Source organism: Pelecanus crispus, chromosome 1 (assembly GCF_030463565.1).
Source record: "Pelecanus crispus isolate bPelCri1 chromosome 1, bPelCri1.pri, whole genome shotgun sequence".
In the NCBI taxonomy this organism is placed as follows: domain Eukaryota; kingdom Metazoa; phylum Chordata; class Aves; order Pelecaniformes; family Pelecanidae; genus Pelecanus; species Pelecanus crispus.
The window spans coordinates 165,663,849-165,683,816 of NC_134643.1; the positions used below are offsets into that span (position 1 = coordinate 165,663,849).

General features: G+C 38.6%; 1 protein-coding gene across 3 annotated transcripts in view; it reads left to right on the forward strand.

Moving 5' to 3' along the window:
* NALCN (sodium leak channel, non-selective) overlaps positions 1–19,968 on the forward strand; it is a 251,379-nt gene that overhangs the window by 183,050 nt on the left and 48,361 nt on the right. For all 3 annotated transcript variants that reach the window (XM_075712454.1, XM_075712463.1, XM_075712470.1), the window contains 2 exons: positions 4,405–4,541; positions 6,284–6,425. In XM_075712454.1, coding sequence (XP_075568569.1) covers positions 4,405–4,541; positions 6,284–6,425 — 279 coding nt within the window. The remainder of the gene's footprint in view (positions 1–4,404; positions 4,542–6,283; positions 6,426–19,968) is intronic.

The following is a 19,968-nucleotide window of genomic DNA, read 5'->3' on the forward strand; positions in this document are numbered from 1 at the left end:
AGGCACTTTAAAAGGACTCACTACTTTCAGCCTGCCCTCACTTGCAGTGATTAATATCTGGGTGACTATAGTGCTACAATGTTTTAAGATAAATAAATTAAGAACCGCCATTTATTGCCTTACTCTCCTCTTCAGGTTCTACATAATACTGTGTATACTGTGTGGCTCATTTTTTTAAATTTTTAAATGTCAGCACTTTCATTTCTGAAACACAGACGAGAAAGCTTTAGTAGCTGGTAGAGGTGGGCTGGCTTGTGAATAGTCTCGTGGCGTGGCTCTGTTGGCCTAGTGGGACCAGTGTGGTTACATGGGAGACGCCAACTTCCTGCTGGGAAGGCTGCTGTCTCCAGCAGGGCAGGCTTTTCTGACCATCCCAGTACAATTGTCTGACCACAGCCAGAGTGCATCTGCGTTAAAGAGCTATCCCTGCCCCTTTTTCTCACTAGTCATTACCTGCTGTCTCTTTTATTCCCCCTGCCTCTACGGCAGTCTTCCAGTTTCACCACCATTCATGCTACTGTGTGCATTTAGGACAACCACTTACAGGTTCTCTTCAGTTTTAAGGGCCCAGATCTTAATTACGCTAAAGCTGGTTTTAGCAATCACCTTTGTGTAAGGAAGCCTTGAAGTCACAAAGAAATTTGCAGCTGAAGCTGCATTAAGTAGTATGAATAAGATCATCCTGCATTAATGCTTGGGCTGCATCATGGAAGAGAAATCAGTACAATGAAGCAGTTGCTGCTGCCGCCACATTTACAGTGCATGCAGTTCAGAGGGTTTTGCTCCAGAAGAGATTTGGTCTCACACTGGGCTACGTGCCCCATCACACACGGGGTTTGAAGGCACCCTAAGGACCAGTCATTGGTTCTGATCCTTACGTCAGTCTTGGTGCCTGGAGTGCATTTGTGTGTTAGCAAAGTGGAGCCTGGGGTTTTGTTTCCACCAAGAAGAATCTGTTTTGCTTACCAACACAGCTTAAAAAACAAACCAGCAAACAGCAAGTGCTGGTGATTGGAGGATTCGCTTCAAACGGCTCCGAACCAAATGGAGACATGGCCATAATGCCTTTCTGGGAGGAAAAAAAAAAACACCACAAATATCCTCTCTTCTCCAATAAGTCTGCCTTTCTTACAGCTGTCTTTTGTATTGACCTAAGACAATTATGTGAACAGATCAGGGAGAGCTTGGATTCCAGGCACCCGTATCTGAACGTATTATTCAAGCTACTATTGGAATCCCAAATTAAGACTTCCTTTCTGCCACTCCTCACCATTTATGTACTGTTTGGATAAGTTCTTCTGATCTAGGTTCAGAGCAGACAATTGTACTGTATGTATTGTGCCATTAAATCTATTCCTGTAAACTCAAGCATCATGGAAATAGTGGAAATAGACATAAATTCTTTCTATGGCTTTACAGGAACCGTTCTAGCAGCCACAATAGAATTTAGCCAGGCCAGGCTGACAAAATATTGGTGAACTGCTCCCAGTAGGCTCTTTGGAGCTGGAGATTGAGAGCCACGCAGAGCAAATCAGACCAGTGTGCATTTCCTTGCCAATAGCAGTAAGAATAATAATAATAAATAAAATTAAAAATCATAGATAAAATATCCTGATATTTTATGTTGGGCTTAGCTGTTACTAGAAACACTGGGCACCATCATTGCCACATTTCAACATAATCTTGTACCTTTAAAAATGTAAGTGTTTGTTATGTGGCAAAGAAAGTTGAAATGTAAAGGTTTTAAGCAGCAATACAAAATAGGATGTATGTCATGTGGAGCAACAATTACACCCTAAGTGCTTAGAGAAGAACTCAGTGAAGCTAAATGCCTCGTGCTCCCCAATATGTAATATTATCACAGCATGAGTAATTGGAGATATTCGGTAAAAGTGCTTTCTTTGACTTTAGGTTATTTTAAAGCCTATCTTGAATCGTTCTCCTGTTTAGACAGGGGATATTGCTGTCCCTTTGCTTACCTTTTGAACTATAGAGTTTCCTGGTTCCAAGCTCTCCCTGATCTGTTCTGCACTGAGACTTCAGACAACGCTGCAATCTGTCATATGCTCTCTATTCTGTATAGACTGACTTCTGCGAACAGGAGTACATAGCTGTAAGCGGCATTGTTTGTCCATGCCAAAATCTGCATATTTATGCAATGATTTCTTATTAAAAAGCAAACAGCAGAAACTGGAAACCTTTTTTCCCTCTAAAAATTACCCCTTCGTAAAGCTTTTCAACAGTACAATGTTGCAGAAAAGCCCTGTTAGATTATCCAATTAATTTCCTTGTCAGTGAGGGATTTCTTTCTGCAGTACTCTGGTGTTTCAAAGTTTCTGGCTAGTCTGAATTTGAAATGATGAGGCACTTCCCTCCAGAGACCTCTCTGAACACTCAGAGATTTCCCTGTAAGGATAGTAATCTTTATGCTCAGCCTAAGAATTCCCTTTCTTAATTTCATCCTCTCATTCCTATATTTGGGGTACTCTATTATATTCTTGAAATAATTTGTTTTCAAATATTTCTTACATAAATTTACATCATCTCCCCTCCCCTTACTTTATTATCAGTTATCGTAGATGTAGTATAAATATTGGGCCCCTTTAGTCTTTCTCTTCCTTTTTTTTCCCTTGCCCCAGTTGGTTTATGTAGCTCTCCCCTGGTTTTCCTGGCTCTCTTCTGCACTATTTTGGCTTGTCAGTGTGAGACTGCTAAAATGGTATTTAGAAGTGAATGCATAGCCAATTATGTTCTCTTCAAAGCAGTGCAGAGAGGATCTGTGGACTTCTGTACCATTTTCTAAAACTATATAATGTCTAACCAGCAGAGACTGGTTGTGAGCATAGCCTTTGGCTGATAATGTAATTGGTCCCCAAACTGGCCTTTTGGTGCTGTACTGAAGTACAAGTTATTGTTTAGTTTCTGCTCTTATTCTTGCTCTAGAATTTTTTCAGTCTGTTATTTCCTGCCCCTATTTCTAAATCTGTCCTTTTCCTTGTCCGCTGTGGTATTTGCATCTCTTCACATTTTAATATCAAGTGAATTTCATTAATGTCATAATTTCTTCATTTTAAGGATCATTAATGAAGCAGTTAAATAGGGCTGGACATAATAGAGATTTATGCAATATTCCCCTTCTATTCTGACACAGTGCTTTACCATTAATCATTAGTCTTTGTTTGTAGCTCTTCAAACAGTTTTCAGTCCATGTGAGAACTTATATCCAACCAAATATGAGCTGATTTTCAGTTTAAGCTGTACTGTGGCTGGAATTGGTGATCTTGCTGATAGCATGACAGTGAAGCAGAGCAATTGTTCTTCTATAGCGTGCTGTGGGAGCATGCATTTCACTAGACAGTGCAAATGAGAGTTAAAGCTCCATTTGACTTCCTGGGAAATTCCCCCTGGTAAAAATCTGTAGCTGATATCTATCAGCAGTATTCCCTGCAGGTGCTGATGGTGAATATCTGTTTTAAAATGTAAGCTGCTAAGCCTGTGCTCGCAAGCAGGTGGGATAAAGAGAATTGAAATAATCTCAGTTAGATGTATGCTTATTGAAATAGTATGCAATACACATACAATTTAAAATAAATGTAAAAATGAATCTCACTGATTCTTTTTGACTTGGTATTTTGTTGCAATGACACAACTGAATTGCTACATAAGGTAATCAGAATTCAGGAATTGTATCTCCATATCATATTTTTTTTATCTTTTATCACTAGGTGTAGCCATCACCTGTCCACATAGATAGATGTATCTGCCTTTTCTGTACTTAAATGTGTGATATTCCATGGAATAACTGTTTGTGGATACTTATAAATGCAACATTTGTTATGTGATTTGCTGCAGCTCAGTATCAGAGTTGCTGATGTAGATGGATTCTTTTGAGTCTTTTGTTATTACTTATAATACTCATCTAAGTGTAATTTTCCGTTATTTTCATGTTCTGAGGGCTGGATTTCCTTAAAATTGCTCCCTTTTAAAATGCTATGTTCTTTTTGAATATCGAAGAGCTGTCAACATGTACAGAAAGATGTGCCTAATAAGAAAAGATCATGGATATTTGTTTGCTTGACAAAGTGTTAGGGATCTGTGAAGAAAACATAGAAATAAGCATATTGAATAGGACACTAATATGCTTCATATTTTAAAATTAAAATTATTAGCAATCCTCCCATTGTATGACTTTCAATTGAAAGCATGGTATTAGGTATTTGTCAGCTTCTAGCACAAGCAGACCAACAAACTCCCGCGTATCAAATTTACCCTCTGTAGTTCTTTGCTGCCATCTTCTGTTCCTTTAAATGATTGCCGTTGTTATTTGGATTCTGAAAAACAAGCCTGGGATATTACAGAGCAAAATTTCCCTTTCTCTCATTTGTTTCATTTCCTTGTTTTCAGCTAAAGCAAAGTGAAGCAAATGCAGATACAAAGGAGAAGCTTCCGTTGCGTCTACGCATCTTTGAAAAATTTCCAAACAGGCCACAAATGGTGAAAATCTCCAAGCTTCCTTCAGATTTCACAGTTCCGAAGATAAGGTATTGAAATATTTCTGTTGCTAGTATGCTATAAACCTGTCTGGTGCCACATAGCACCCAAAATATGTAACTGTTTTGCTTGTGGATTAGGCAGATAGTTCAGAAAATCAGAAGTGAAACAGAGTTAACATTGGAATTGAAAGGAGGTGACATTTTGGTTTTACCTCATTTTTATTTTCAGGGAAAAAGAGTATCCTAGTATTCCTTGTAACGTATTCATAAAAGCAACTAGATTGACTGGAAGTGACGCAAGTACAATATAATTGAAATGTGTGGTGTTGTTTCTCGACACCCGTTTGGATTTTAGTTTCTTGGCTGACATAGACAACTACCAGTCTAATCAATTCTCAGGTAGCTTTTTAAAGATAAGATCAACCGGCAGTAAATCCTTAGAGGGAATAACACAGGCCATCCAATACCAGTTAGGCCGTGATGACCTTGTCCCTTGTTTGGCTTTGCATAGTTACCACTTTCCTGTAAAACTCACTTTAACAAAGGATCAGGCCCTCAGCTGGCTACTAGATCATCAGTTACAGTACAATTATTCTTGGCATGGTGCCAGAAAAAAAAAGCTTACAGAAATCCCAGGGCTGCTCTAGCACCTACAGGCTGCTAAGACTGCTGAAACACCACAGGCTGGCCAAACAGGTCCTCTGGCTGCACCCGTTCCAGCACCCCACCAAGCCCATGCCGGGAGAGAGGATGGTGTGAAAGATGGCTCTCACTGTTCTGGGTCTTCTGAGGTTGCATTTCTTTTGATTAAACTCACAAGGAAGCTAATGCAAGTGGTTTGACCTGTTTGTATCATCTTAGCTGAGTGAAAGGAGTAATGCTGGCCAGAAGGGTCAGGAAAAACAACCTTCCAAACCTCAAGGAAGCAGTCACAGATATTTTGCTTTCAATACCAAAATACTGTTTGGTTATATATTGAGGGCATTCTTCTCCTCGTCTTAGTCTTTTATGGTATTTCTTTCTAGCTGTGGTTTTCCCAGCATACCCTAGACTGATACGTGATCATACTAACTACTGAAACAGACTTCAAACTATCACTAGCAAATCCTATCTTTAAATCTGAAGTTATTGTACTATGTAGAACTATCTCTCCAGGTAAAAACTAGTTTTGACATGGTCAGCTTACACTGAAAATAGGGCACCTCTACTAAATTTGAAATACAGCAAGCTAAATGTACATTTGTTGTAAACAGAAATGCTTCTACATTTTAAACATGGCATAAGTGAGGCAGAGAATTGCCGAAGTGCCTTAATACTGGCATTCAAAGCAGTTATGTGAACAGATGTCATTTGAAATCTTGAAGAAAGAATTTCTTGCAGAGAGTATGTTTCCTTTGGATTATATCAGTGTTTGATTTACATTGAAGCAACAACTCGCTGTTTAATGAGCTCAAAAGAGCTGAAAACTGCAAAAGGCTCCTCAAATATTTAGCACTCTAACTGGTAAATAAATAAATAAAAGAATTATTATTAAAAGGAATAAAATTATTTTCTTCAAAGCTACATGCAAGCCACCACCTCTCAATTCAGTTACAGATTTCTTTAATAAATGAATTGAAGTTTTATAAGTTGTTTTGGCTCTCTGTCCATTTATACATTTATAGCCTAGTACAAGTTTTTCTTGAGTTTATCCGTGTTAGCACTAATGGGTTGTGACACATCATAAAGAAAACCAAATATTAACTCTTCCTGGGTTTTTAATCCATCAATGTCTTCTATTTGTTCACAAGGGAAAGTTTTATGAAGCAGTTTATTGATCGCCAGCAACAAGATACCAGCTGTTTGCTGCGAAGGCTTCCTTCAGCGTCTTCTTCCTCATGTGACCACTCTAAAAGATCAGCAATTGAAGAAAACAAATATATTGATCAAAAGGTAAATCAAGTGTATAGGGCAGTGTATGTCTTTCCTTGAGTATTGTGAGCAAGACCTCAGATTATTCAGTTTGTCAAACTACGTAAAAGTGAACACAAGCTAGGACAACTGAACACAGGCTAAAAGGCTATATTTAATTTAGCCAAAACCAGACATCACAGCAGATCTCATTTGGTTTAAATTTTCCTTTCTCCTTTGACTTCAGAATTCAGGATTTGATAAATAATTTTGTTCAATGCATCCATCTTATGAAGCTTTTTTTTTTAAGTAGTCTTGCTGTTAATCACTGAGAAACTAGTGGAAAATTAAAGTTTGTGAATATCACATTGGCTTTTTGAGTGTCGTGATACTGTTACAACGTTGAAAACACATTTCACTGAAGCACAGTCTCTGTGTAATCACTGGAGATGAGTAAAAATGTAAGAATTATTCTGATTACTTAGAGGACATTAGCCTCTCTGTAGGCCTTGGAATGACTACAAAACAAACGCTGAACACGTATATTTGAGACCCATTGTGTTAAATGCTGGTAGTCTCCCAGCCAGACTGGCATGGGTGATTGGATTTGAAAAATATCAGGAGTGCTTGGAATGACGATAATGATGCTGCAGCGTAAGTAAATGTGTGTGACTTCTGGCACTTTGCGTAACTACAGGGTCAGAAAAAATCTTCATGTGCATCATGGAAGATACTGGTTTCCCAGATTTCTAGTGCAGTCTACACTAATATCACTTCTTGATCACTTGTAATATTGTGTAACTTATTAGTGACATTTTAGCAGACAAAAGAAAAGTCCTTTCAGTATTCGGAACAGGGTGCTCGAATCCTGTTTGAATATTAACATCAGGGGTTTGTAAATACATTTTAAGCCACAGAATCACAGACAAGAAAATGAAAGAGGGTACATACTGTAGTTACACAGTATAACTCTGGCTTTCCTAGTATGTGGTTTGCAACTATAACTCAGGACAGCATTCGTACAGGCAGGAAGTAGAGTTGGGGAAAACAATACTCTTCTGATAATGAATGAAAAGAGACAATTTGCAAACTACTGTTAATTTCCATCCCTATTTCAGTGCAAGAACCCATTCCTGTGGCTGATGTATTCTACAGCATCAGTAAGCCAAAGCTGAACAGCATGGCCTGAGAGGGAGGTCTGTGGTAAAATACTATTTATCAGACAAGGAAGGTCATAGGAAGGAATCAAGCCTAAATAGACATCATCTACTCTAACAAGCACAGCAGAAAAATTGGATAAGTTATTAAACAAGAAGCCTAGGGGTCAGCAGAACTATGCCAAATATCGCTAATGATGGACCTCAAACACTGTGCCAGGGAAATCAGAGTACATCTTTACCATATAATGAAGAGATGAACAGAGACAAACTTGTCCCAGCCACACAGATAAGTCCACAGTATGCAATGCAGAGCTGTGCAATTATCAAGTAGATCTGTTTACATGAATATAGTTTAAGTAATTAAATTGCAATCTTAATTCCTTCTGCCTGCTGTTCACAAAAGTGAATCCTTATTGTGTTTGAAGATAGATGAGTACATGGCACAGTTTATTCAATGAGATCTTGCAATATGAAAACAAAATGCTGCATTCTTTTCAAATTTTCACTTCCCTCCAAGAGCAAATATGCATGATCTGACTTTCATTTTTTAATTGAAATAAGTGTTTGCAAATTGGTTTTGCACTATTCAACCTGCTTTAAGCACATACTTTTGGATTCCCATGCCTCAAGGGTAGACTCAATGATGAGTAATATATCTGATAAATGTAGCTTAAAACAAGGTATTTACACATTCCTATTAAGAGGGAGAAAGCACTAGGAAGGATTTTGTGAAAGTAATTACTCCGGCTTTCTATAGTTACAGTTGCCAAGGCAACCTCACTTTTGTACGAACAAATCTTCTTAAAAATATCTTATCCTTAAAACAAGCTTGGAATGACTGGTTGCACTTAAATACAAACCTTGCATGCATACTTTACTTTTCTTTGTAAAAAAAGAAACTGACCAAACATGTTACTGATCCCAGTGCCTAGTAGGATGCATTCCCACTGCTCCTGATAGTAGCGTGATGGCTTCAGAAACTTTTCACATCTCTTTTGCATTGTAATTGATGAAAAATAATAGGGTGGAATCAAAAGGTGGGATTCTGCTGGCAGATTTGACTCTGTCCTTCCTCTATGGTGGCTGAACTGTGGCTACTTCCTCCGTTTTCTCCTGGACTTATATCAGTGTTTCTACGTTCCACACCTGCTGAAGTGATAGGAAGTACTTAATACATATATTCCCTTACTTCCACTTCAGTAACGTTCTTTTTTTCTTTCTCTAAAAATCTGCCACTATATATCTATGGTGGTGGTTTTGTGTTCAAAATCAATCTGACCCATAATTTGTTATGATTGATAAAGCAAATCGGTTCTCTTATAAAATGGGTTTAGTCAGTCTTTTCAGTATTATAATTACCCACTTCCTTGAAAAGATGTTTTAAGTTGTAAAAGGGGAGTAGATTTTCACTGCATTCTTTCTTTTTTTAAGGTATTTTACCTTCTCAAAATAATTGAAAAATTTATTTATTCATATATATTACCATAACCATGATGACAATCAGTTTGAAATTATTTTCATCTATGCCAAATCAAAAGAACAGCTTTGGAAAACGGATTTCTCTGCTATGCTCCTTTTTTCTAGTCAAGTCTGTGAGCTCCAGAAGTTTTTCTAACTCTTCCAAATTTCTAAACTATTATCAAAGTAATAAACTAACCAAACACTAATATAAAAAATTACTTTTAGATACCTAAATGCCCTTTACCTTGTGTACATCCCCTAAGAGTTCTCTCTCAATGTGTGGGGTTTGAGTGGGCGTGTGGGGACAGACCATGCCATGTTCATTCTTCTACAACCAACACCAGCAACACCTGGGCTATCTCAGATATGGATGCCTGATAGGCAGCTTAGCATGATGCTTTGCTTGAGTCGTTTATGATTATCTGTAACTTTGTGTGCAAGACTGGGATTCTCTGGGGTTCTGTGAACTTAACACTGCTGGAAATACAGGAGGGTCATTCTTTGCTCTCTGCTTGAGGTCCTGCTGAGCAAATTTTCTTAAACCCATTGATCTTGCCATGGACCTCCTCCACTGGATGCTGAGCTATTCTATCCTGATGTGGTCTGCAGGCCATAAGCTGAAGAGCTCTGGGTCTAATTAGAGAAACCAGGACTGTCAAGGTTGGTGGGGATACCCCTGTTGTAGTAGAAAGTACCATGAAGATGCTTTCTGGTGAAAGAAGGAAGACTGCTCAGAAAAAGTATAAGGAGACAGTGCCATTATAAAATTAATGGAAAAAGTATCTGTGGAAAGGGTTAAAAAATGAAAAGGGGGAGTTATGGTATTAAATGAACATTGCAGATGTGGGAGAAGGGGAGTTTTAGAGGCAGACAGGGAGGTGGTCTTTTATACTTCCACGTATGTATGAAAATTCTTCACAGTATGCTGGGGATTTCCTTAGCTAACCAGTATTTCAGTAAATTCTTGGACAGGAGAACTGGATGAAATATGGAAACATAGTTTTTGTGTGAGTGGGTGGATGAGAAGAAAGGAACTTGGCAGAAAATAAGGACGTCTCACTGTGGTGGCTCTCACAAGAGCCCAAGGGATAGTCACAGCAAGTTTTAGGGGACAAACAAACTAAAAGAGCTGTAAGTTTTGCAACAAATCAGGTGTCCAGTAAAATACAGCTGAGTTGGCTGTAGAACATTGGCCTTGGCTTCTTAACTTCAAGACTAGAATCAGAGGAGCACAGAAACACCTCAGAGTGCTTTCCTAAGAGACATACAACTTTTAGCAAGCCCTGCAGAAAATTGTTGGGAGGAGGACACTCCTGAATGGGTTACTTATCTTTGCCCACACAACACAGCACATTGCTGTTAAAGTAAAATTCAAAACTGACAGGATCAGGAGATGAACTTTGAAAATGCCTATGGCTCAATATGTACAGATACCCATGTGCATGTTTACAGCAGTGGCATAGCAGGAGTGAATTACAAAACAAAGCAAAAGAGCATTAATATTTCCATGTATTTTATAGTTCAGACTTTGAGCATCTCCCATTTAATTGAGGGAATATAAACAAGCCAGCCCTCTTATTTCTGCATTTGTAACATTAACTGGATAGCAGCAAACATATTTTCTGTTTTCTGTCCTGTTTATCATCCTGTTTCCTTTCACATGTATGAGTTCTGTTTTTAGCTCTGCAGGCAGTGAAATTAGTAGCCATTCCTTTTTCCTGTGGGAGCGAGATCCATCACTAAGGTCTAGCTCCTATGAAATCTCGACCTCCCACACCATATGCCTTTTCCGTTGATTTCCTAGTTACAGCAAAATGTACCTGAGAGCTGATCTCGGAGGTAGCCAGAGCCATTACCATGGAGGACTATGAATGTTAAGCTACAGACCTCGCACTGGTTTCTGCATTCTTTGGGGAGTCAGTGCACAAAATAGAGCACCGAGGTGATATGTTCATGATGACCTGTGTTGCCTTGCAGGTGGGCTGCTGAGCTTTGCACCCTTTTTTTTTATGCTATTTGGCTTCATTCCCAGATATGATCCTACTGATAACCATTGAAGTTAGATGGGATGGAACACAAACATAAACCCAGTTATAAGCCTCATCGTGGAATGGTCTGAGTACTTCCTTGGGGATCAACTCCCTCTGATCTATGTAGAAATCATTGTCTCTCAACACCTCAGGGAAAGTTTGTGATTTTATCTGTTTACAATTTCACACACAAATTCAACACACAAGATTGCCCACAACTTTTAATGCATGTTTGGTAGCATCACAGATACTCCATTTGTGAGCTGCTGAGACATGCCACCTATTCTTGATAAGATGTTGTTGTTTAATCTGGCAATTTGTTCCAGCATGCCTTTTTCTGATCTGTGCTCAGCTTCTTTCATTAACTATTCTGTTTCTTGCAAAAAGAACAGCATATATTCTAAGAGTATTCTGAAAGGAGTTTTCCTTGCAGAAAGTATTTGTGATTGTAAAAGCTGGAATAGCCTTTCAGCTTTTCAAAGGCATAGCTTTTAGTATTGAAGACAGTGTCCCAAGATACCTTTCCAAAAAACATCAGGTGTGAAGACATACTCATAAACTTTATTTGTATTTTTTCCTTCTTAGAAAAGAACCAAGGGTAAAATATTTATTCATAAATTGTCATTTCCAGAATTTCTATGTCTTCTTGTAATAAACATGTCCCAAGTTAATCAACTTCTTCTGAACTTTACTTTGGCCATTCCATTGTGCAAAGCAGAACATTGGCACAAAAACTATGATAGCATTCTGTTGTGTTCCTGATTATTCTTTTCTCTAACTAATTTGAAAGAATAATCTTATCACATTAATTTTGAATATAGCAGAAACTAATAAAGTGTAATTGCACATGAATTCCAAGTAGAAAAGATTATTTATTTTAAACACTAATAAATACTACAGTTTTTCTGAAGTAATTCTTGCAGAACTTTGTGCATAAGTATCAAAAAAAATCATTCAAACTTTATCTTGCTCTCCCTTTACTGAGTATCTGATAAGAACTTTGTTCTACAATTTCAGTTTCCAAATACCGCTTGTTAATTAAACACAGCCAAGTGCTTCAGTCTTGCCTATTTATGTCATTCACATGATATTGCCAAAATCTATCTAGCTATAACATTCATAAAAGTCATTAAAACAATCTACCTGCTGAAATGAGAATGGCTTATGAATCCAGCATTTTCTTGTTTATTACAGTCTTGATTTTCAAAGAAGATAATTTTTGTCCCATGTCTGTTCTCATCAGATCTTTCTAATGAAGTTAATATATGTAAATACAGTGATGTATTTCAGGTTTTCTGAAAACTAATCAGGAGGCCTCTTTTTCTATTTTGCAATTTTTAAAGATTTTATTTATTTTCAGGTAAAATGGATATGTAACAATGTCCCTATGTCCCTGTGTCTAAATAATCCATTTATAGAAAAAGACACTTTCTCATTAAGTATTTTACCATGTACACATTTCAGCTGGTGATGTTTAAGTTTTGGGACCATGTTTGCCTTCAGAGCAGAGGAGACAGAACTGCAGCAGTAACAAGACTCTGTTCTTGTTACTCTCTGTTCTCTGTCTCTGGCTTCTGATGATTTTAAAGTACTTTGTCTCTCTTGCCTCTACATAGTATGTTCAAAATTCTGCCTGGAAAAGAACAATTTTCAATTACATTCTGAGAGAAAAGAGACTGGGGACTGGATACTTTGCCATGTTCAAAGTGCCATAATTCAGCACTTCTTTCTGGCATTGGCTTTCTACTTCATCAGTTTTGCCCTAGAAGATTTAAAGGGTTTGATACAAAGGCTGTGAAGATGCATTAAAATGCAGGGGGCTGATCATACTCTTCCTGTTTCTTCAATCAAACAAAATTCAGACATGGCAAATTTTTTAGGGCTGCTGTATTTTAACAGAAAAGAGCATGCATTAGTTTGGGGGGAAGGGAGAGGCAATGAGGGGCTGGGCTATAGGAAAGCCTTTCTATTTGAGCCTTGTACTACTCTCCCTTTCCCTGCTCCTACCGAGGAATCCAGATCTCCTTCTCCAAGCCCTTTGGTGTCCCTCACCCACTCACAGGACTCATTCACAAGAACTGATTAAATATAGTTGTGATCACTCTCTTCTAGTAAAGGGAATTATATGCATGTGCTTGTACAACCAGGATTAATATTATTCCTTGTTCCCCCAACCCAAGTTACCTCCCACTTGAAACTCCCAGACTGTATCAGTCATCTTCCATTATGAGTCCAGCCCAGCCTGGCAGTCCCTACTTCCGTAGAGCCTCAAGATCCCCAGCTCATGGTTTGGAGTGGAACCTTCTCCTCCATCGCTGTGCACCCAGCAGAATGTATTATAACCCCCCATCAGCTTGGCCAGGAGTCCTCACTTCCACCCTGCTGTTGGCTGCTGTAAGTAATCTACCCAGCCCTCTTTACTAGGTTTTCCCAAGGTCTCCCTGGCTCCTGCATCAAGTAAAGACAGAAAACAAAAGAAAACAAACCTATTCAAGGTTGCACTTGCCAAAATGATCAGAGGGATGGAACACTTCTCCTATAAAGACAGGCTGAGAGAGTTGGGGTTGTTTAACCTGGAGAAGAGAAGGATCCAGGGAGATCTTATTGCAGCCTTTCAATACTTAAAGAGAGCTTATAAGAAAGATGGGGACAAACTTTTTAGTAGGGCCTGTTGCGACAGGACAAAGGGTAAGGGTTTTAAACTAAAGGAGCGTAGATTTAGACTAGCTACAAGGAAGAAATTTTTTACAATGAGGGTGGTGAAACACTGAAACAGATTGCCCAGAGAGGTGGTAGATGCGCCATCCCTGGAAACATTTAAGGTCAGGTTGGATGGGGCTCTAAGCAACTTGATGTGGTTGAAGAAGTCCCTGCTCATTGCAGGGTGGTTGGGACTAGATGATCTTTAAAGGTCCCTTCCAACCCAAACCATTCTATGATTCTGTGAAAAACCTGCCCTTTAAACCACTGAAAGTGAAAAATTCAGATATGTCAAAGGGGAAAACCCAACCATAGTATGACAAGACATAAAAGAGAGGGATTCTTCTCCCTCCCTGGAGCTGCTCCCCCATGTGTCTAAGATGGACTATTATCATCCCCTTTAAGTCTTTGGGGGTTTTATGAGTATGCTAATATTAGCCTTGTCCACATTCTCAGACTTAATTGAAAAAGGTTCCTGGTTATGAAAGGACATGTAGATTTTCCAGACCAGTAGTCAGCTAATTAGAAGAACATGGCTTTCCTTAAGAGACAGGCAGCCATCAAGGGCTACAAAAGGAATTAAGGCTATTTCAGGTCAATGACTCCCAAGAGTTAAAGAGATTATGCCCACTTCTCATTCTAGACATCTGATCAAAAGGGACAGCCTTTGACTCCTTGTGGCACTTATCTAATGCTAGACCACTTTCTTGACTGTTCAGCAAGCCTGTTTCTTATAGAGGACAACCTTGCCAAGGGCCAAATTTTCAAAGTCCAAATGAAAATAGTTAGTTCTACTTTGAGAGAGGGAAATGGATTAGGTGATCTCTAGAGGTCCTTTGTAATTGCATCCTTTATGATTCTGTAGGCATTAAGCAAAGTTTTCAAAAGAGCTTAAGAAATTCCCCACTGATTTCTATAGGCTTTAGTCACATAACCCGCTTAAATTCTTTTGAACATTTTGTTAGGTACCTACCAATAACTTGCAGTCTGGCCTTCTAACACTCTTCATATTTTTGTCACATTCATTTAGGTTGAGAGAGTCCAATCTCTTCAAGCCAAAGAGGCATAGGCAGAATGTTGTTAAACAAATAGTAATGTATGCATTTGAGAGGCTACACAGCAAACTCCTGTGGACCAAAAATATCCTATATTTAATGGAATGCTCAAGCTTTGAACAGATTCTGCCCAAATATTTCCTCACTGTTTCTTAAAAATCACTCTGATGTATTGCTTATTGTACTGACTCTTCATATTTTCCTGAGAAACTGTACATATTTAAATAACAGTATAATACCTAACAATCTGTTCATTCTGCAAGTCTACATAAACCATCAATTGGCATCCAACAAATTCCAAACTGAAACAGAAGCTTTGGAAGATTTTTTTTTCCTTGCTTGGAATTTCTGGCATGGTACAGACAACTATCCCCATATGGTCCTGCAGTTGCCTATAAAAGATTACTATTAACAGCACTAAGCTAAAATTCCTAATTTTCATATAACACTTAAGAAATGCCTTAGAAAAATATATCGCATGCACTTTTTTTTTCCTACTGTCAACCAAATATTTCAGACATTGTATCTCATTATTTACTTATGACTTTGTCTCACCTTATGTTGCAGAACACCCACCAGTACTTCTCTCTTCTGCCAACTCTGCAGTGGTCTGATACAAAAATAATACACTACATCACCACAGCTTTTACCTGTTGATAGCATACAATTCTTTGTCAAGTTCAGATTGAAAACAATTGCTTTATGCAGTGCTTGCTGGGGTTTGTGCATGACAAACATGTCGCTAGGATAATATATCAAAACCTTGACAATCTATAATAGCATTTCTCAAAACTTAAAACCACTGAGCCATATCTTAGCTGTTATAAATTGGCATAGATCCCCCTGAAGTCAGCAGTACTGTGCCAATATACCTAGGCTGTAGGACGGATCCAACGTCATTAGCTGTTGTCTAGCAAAGGTACCATCCTGTGTTGCTTTGCTTTTAATCTTATGCCAAGGATTTGCTTTTTCCAGGGTAGAAAGCCTAGGTTTTTAAAATATACTGCTATATAGATATTGTCATTTAAAATGTCTGCAGTACCTTTTCAAAGCTGCGGGTGGCACTTGCAGAGCAACAATGTTATGAGATTTAGCTTATTTTACAACATTTACAGTGGTTTATTGCTTTGTCCTTGTCGTTTTGGACAAGTGGGGTTTCATAGGATGTAGCATTCAGATCAAGTTCACACTGACTGGACTGAGTCATTTTGTCTGCCTGAAGTCTGTCCTGCCAACAGCGGCAGTGAAGGATGCCAGCACTTGCAGAAAAAGCACTACCTGCAGATCTCCTAATTCTGTGTCTGTGGGCACATCTGTGTAAATAAACTCAAAGGAATGTGGGAACCAAGACATGAGCTTTATTCATGGTTTCGCAGGAGCACATGCTTTCCATCTAAAACCTTTTCATCCAGGAAATATTACTGGTAATTTGCTGACCTGTCACAGCTGTTCCTTACAGATTAAAGTAACCTGCAGGAGTTCTTTAAAATGTGTTGTTGAAGACATATTTAACAGTAATCAGATGCTGTTAGGTGATTTCAGGACAGTGTCTTATGCTAAAAAATAATGCTCTATAGCAAAAGCTATATGGCACTGTTATTTCTGCACTGAGTGTACTTATAGGCTGCATAAAGAAGTAAATAAATAAATAATGGCTAATAAAGATACACTGAGGGTGTCCTCACAGTACATCACAATCTGTAATAAAAAACCCAGCAGGCTAAACAGATATACCCTAAAATAACCTCAGTAGAGTATACTGTACTTATTTAATTTCACATCATCTGATCGAGTAATGTCTTTTGTACATTAACACTGCTAATAATTTCCTCTGCAACATTCAAGAACTCGGCAGGTATCACAAGTTTTAATTGCCAGCCTCCTTCTGCACCAGCATGCGGCATCTAGACATTATTAAACAAAATACTGATCATCACCCCCATTTTCTTTTTGTACAGTTCCATTTGCCTGGTGTGCTATGCAAACTTGGAAAATTAAATGAGAGGCAGTTTGGTTTATTTATCTAACATAGAAATAAGAACACATATTTTAAAAATCTATAGTAGTGTTTGATTTTCTTCAACACGCATGTTGACATATGAATGTTGCTGTTTGACTGACTGCTGACTCCTTTAAGTAGGAGAAACAGATCAGTCATGCATATCTAAAAATACTATCTTGTATTGCTTCTTCTGGGTATTTTAAAATTCAGATAAATTCACCGGGGTTCTGCTGAAGCAAGGACTCCTAAGTCCTAAAGAGCAATGAGGACCGTCATCTTCAAAAGCAATAATCCGTGGAAGCACCTGGTTGTATTATCAGTTCCATTTTGGACCACTGAGATCCCTGGGCACCAAAGTATAGGATCTTGTGCACACTCATGTATTCCTGGATTAGAGAACTGGATACCTGGCTCCAATCTAAATTCTGTCACAATGCAGACAGGATGGTAACAAACCTTCCAAACTTAACCTAAGCCTTAGTCCATTGGGGATGCTTAGACCATTGTCAATGCCCAAGGACATACTGCTTCAGGTGCAAGTTTCACAGCTAGTTGTTCTGAAAAAAATTGCAGGAAAAGTAAATACACTCTTTGCACAAATAACCTGGTGCAACACCTTGTGTTCTGGTCCCTTTCCCCATTCCTATGACTTCTTAGGCATTTATTTGTTTAAGCACCACTGAATAAAAGTCATGAACAGCTTTGGGAGTAGGAGCTAGAACCCAGTCTTTTCTCGCCCATCTCAGTGGCTCAAGACACGGGCTCCTTCCTGCTGCTTCACTTTGTCTCTCTGGCTCTGTGGATATTGCACCTCTGGCTGTGCCGTGGCCAGGTACCAGAATGCAGCACTGTCCTTGCAAATCTCCGGCAGACAAGTAGGGTGTTCACTGAAGGCATCAAAAACGGGGTCCAACCATTTCCAGCTGAGGTGTGCAAAGGATTTAGCAGTATGCTTTTATGCAAAACATAGGCCACTGCCTCCTTCTTTATAAGTCTTGCTACCTAGAGGAAGGATTCAGCAGTCCCTGGTAGATGAACGTGCCAGACGTAAGTAGCCCTTGGCCTAGACCTGCTAAGAGCTTTTCTTGAGATCTTCTTCCTTGCTGGCACTAGGTGGTTTAACACTTGGCTTGGGGAAGCACTAAATGTATCTGTACAAGCACCCAGCCTCCTTGTAAAGTCTTTGAAAAGAAGTTGATTCCTCACTCCTGCTTTCCCAGGGCATGTTCCGTTGTTGGCAACCTGTGTGAATTTCCTTGCTTGGGCGACACACTTAATGCTGACGTGTTTTGACACCTGTTTTAAACACCTAGTAAAAGTGGTCTGTGCCATATAGGAAGCTGTAGACAATTTCAGGAGAAATTATTTGCCTCAGCTTTTTTCTGAAATCAGATGAGCAAAAACTGGAAATTTGAGAGGTAATTAATACTTTCTGTGTTTGAAATCTTTTCAATTTCTAAGACATTAACAAGCAAAGAATTATTATTAGAAACAAATGGACATAACGCATTAGTAGGCAGCACACTTTTTTTCCCTGATGTTTGATGTAATTGCAATTATTCTAAAGCATTTATTTATAACAGGAAAAAAACAACTGAAACAAAAAAGCTGTTTTCCCACCTTCATTATTCCCATAAGTTTAATGTTCCTAGTTGAGCCCTGAAAAAATGATTAGCTAACACCTTGCAAAAGGGTAGATACTCCTGTGGTTTGGAGGTTTTTTCCACAGTCCTGATAAGGGGAAAAATCAGTTATCTGGGATTCCAGTTACTAATCATTGACATTAGAAGAAAAAGATGTGAAAGAGTTGCCATTGCTTTCACCATGTCAGTGATATCTAAATCCCTAATGAGGTACCATGCTGATAAATCCACTAAACCTGTACTGAAGTACTGCAAATTAGTTAAAACCTACACAAATATCTTTCAATATATGAAATGTTTACCCCTACACAATATTTAATATAATGGTATATCTCATACTGTGGTTTTCAGTTTATTTTGATATTAACCATATCCAGGCAATGAAACAATTTTTTGGTTTATATTCAAATATTCAACAATTCTGTTACTATTTTTAAAATCTCACCTGGAATTCCAGTACCTTATTTTCCAAACTACATTCTGAAGTGTTGCATACTTTATTTCAGTTTTCAAGTTGCAGGTTTTTTAAGGAGCCCACAGAATCTCAAAATAGTGGTCTATGTTCTTACTTCCACAGGCTGTACAAAGATGGGTTAGGACTTGAGAAAGGTTAAAGGGCCCACACTTGAAAAGGCACATGTCAGGAAAGAGAATGTAGCTTGCTCTTACAGGTGTGGCTTAAAAAGCAATGGCCATTTTATTAAGGACAGCCAGTATAATTCACAAGTTTTAAGGCATTTTCTAGGCTTCCGTTTTTCTCCAAAGTAAGACGTCTTACTGTGAATCAGAATCAATCTGAGTCTTGAAAAAGTTCTAGCAAAATTGTTTGTCATGTGACTCTGGATTTGAGGTACTGTTTTAGAAATCTATTACTTACATCCTTCGGTCAGACACAGATCAATTAAACAAATCCAACATTTATGATAAATAGTTTTAAAGAAATTTTCTTAAAGATTCCATTTCAAATTGATCAAAACCAGGGCACATATTGCTGGGAGCTGCCAAATCTCTCTCAACCATTTGCTTCAAGATAATGATCTCCAAACAGTTGACAGTTAAGTCTTACAAGGTGCCAGAGCCTTTCTGCTCATCACAGGTGCAATTCCTCAGCTACATTCTTCAGCTGTGATTTGTTCCTTGATTTGCCGTGTTTGTTACTACTTGCTTAGGAATTAAGGGCTTGGGGGTTTTGGTATCCCAGTCCTTTCATTTAATGTCCAGGAAGTCCTGTTCACAAGAGTATGCCTAAAGCACTGTTCATGACCAGAGGCAAACACAAGCACATTGTGCTTACCATATTTTTTGCTCTACATTGGGGAGAGGGGTGGGGGGGTGAGGAAGAGGATAGTGAAGATGGCAAGGGCAAGAACAGGCAGGCAGGCCTGGTTTCAGGAGAAACAGGAGACCTACTTTCATCTCACCTAACTCAAGGCACTCAAATGAGACATCTAAGCTTTGTTAGCTGGCTCTTCTGTATAGTCAAGGCATCTCCAGAGTACGATGCAGCCTGGTCAAAATCCAAAGTGGAGGAGGA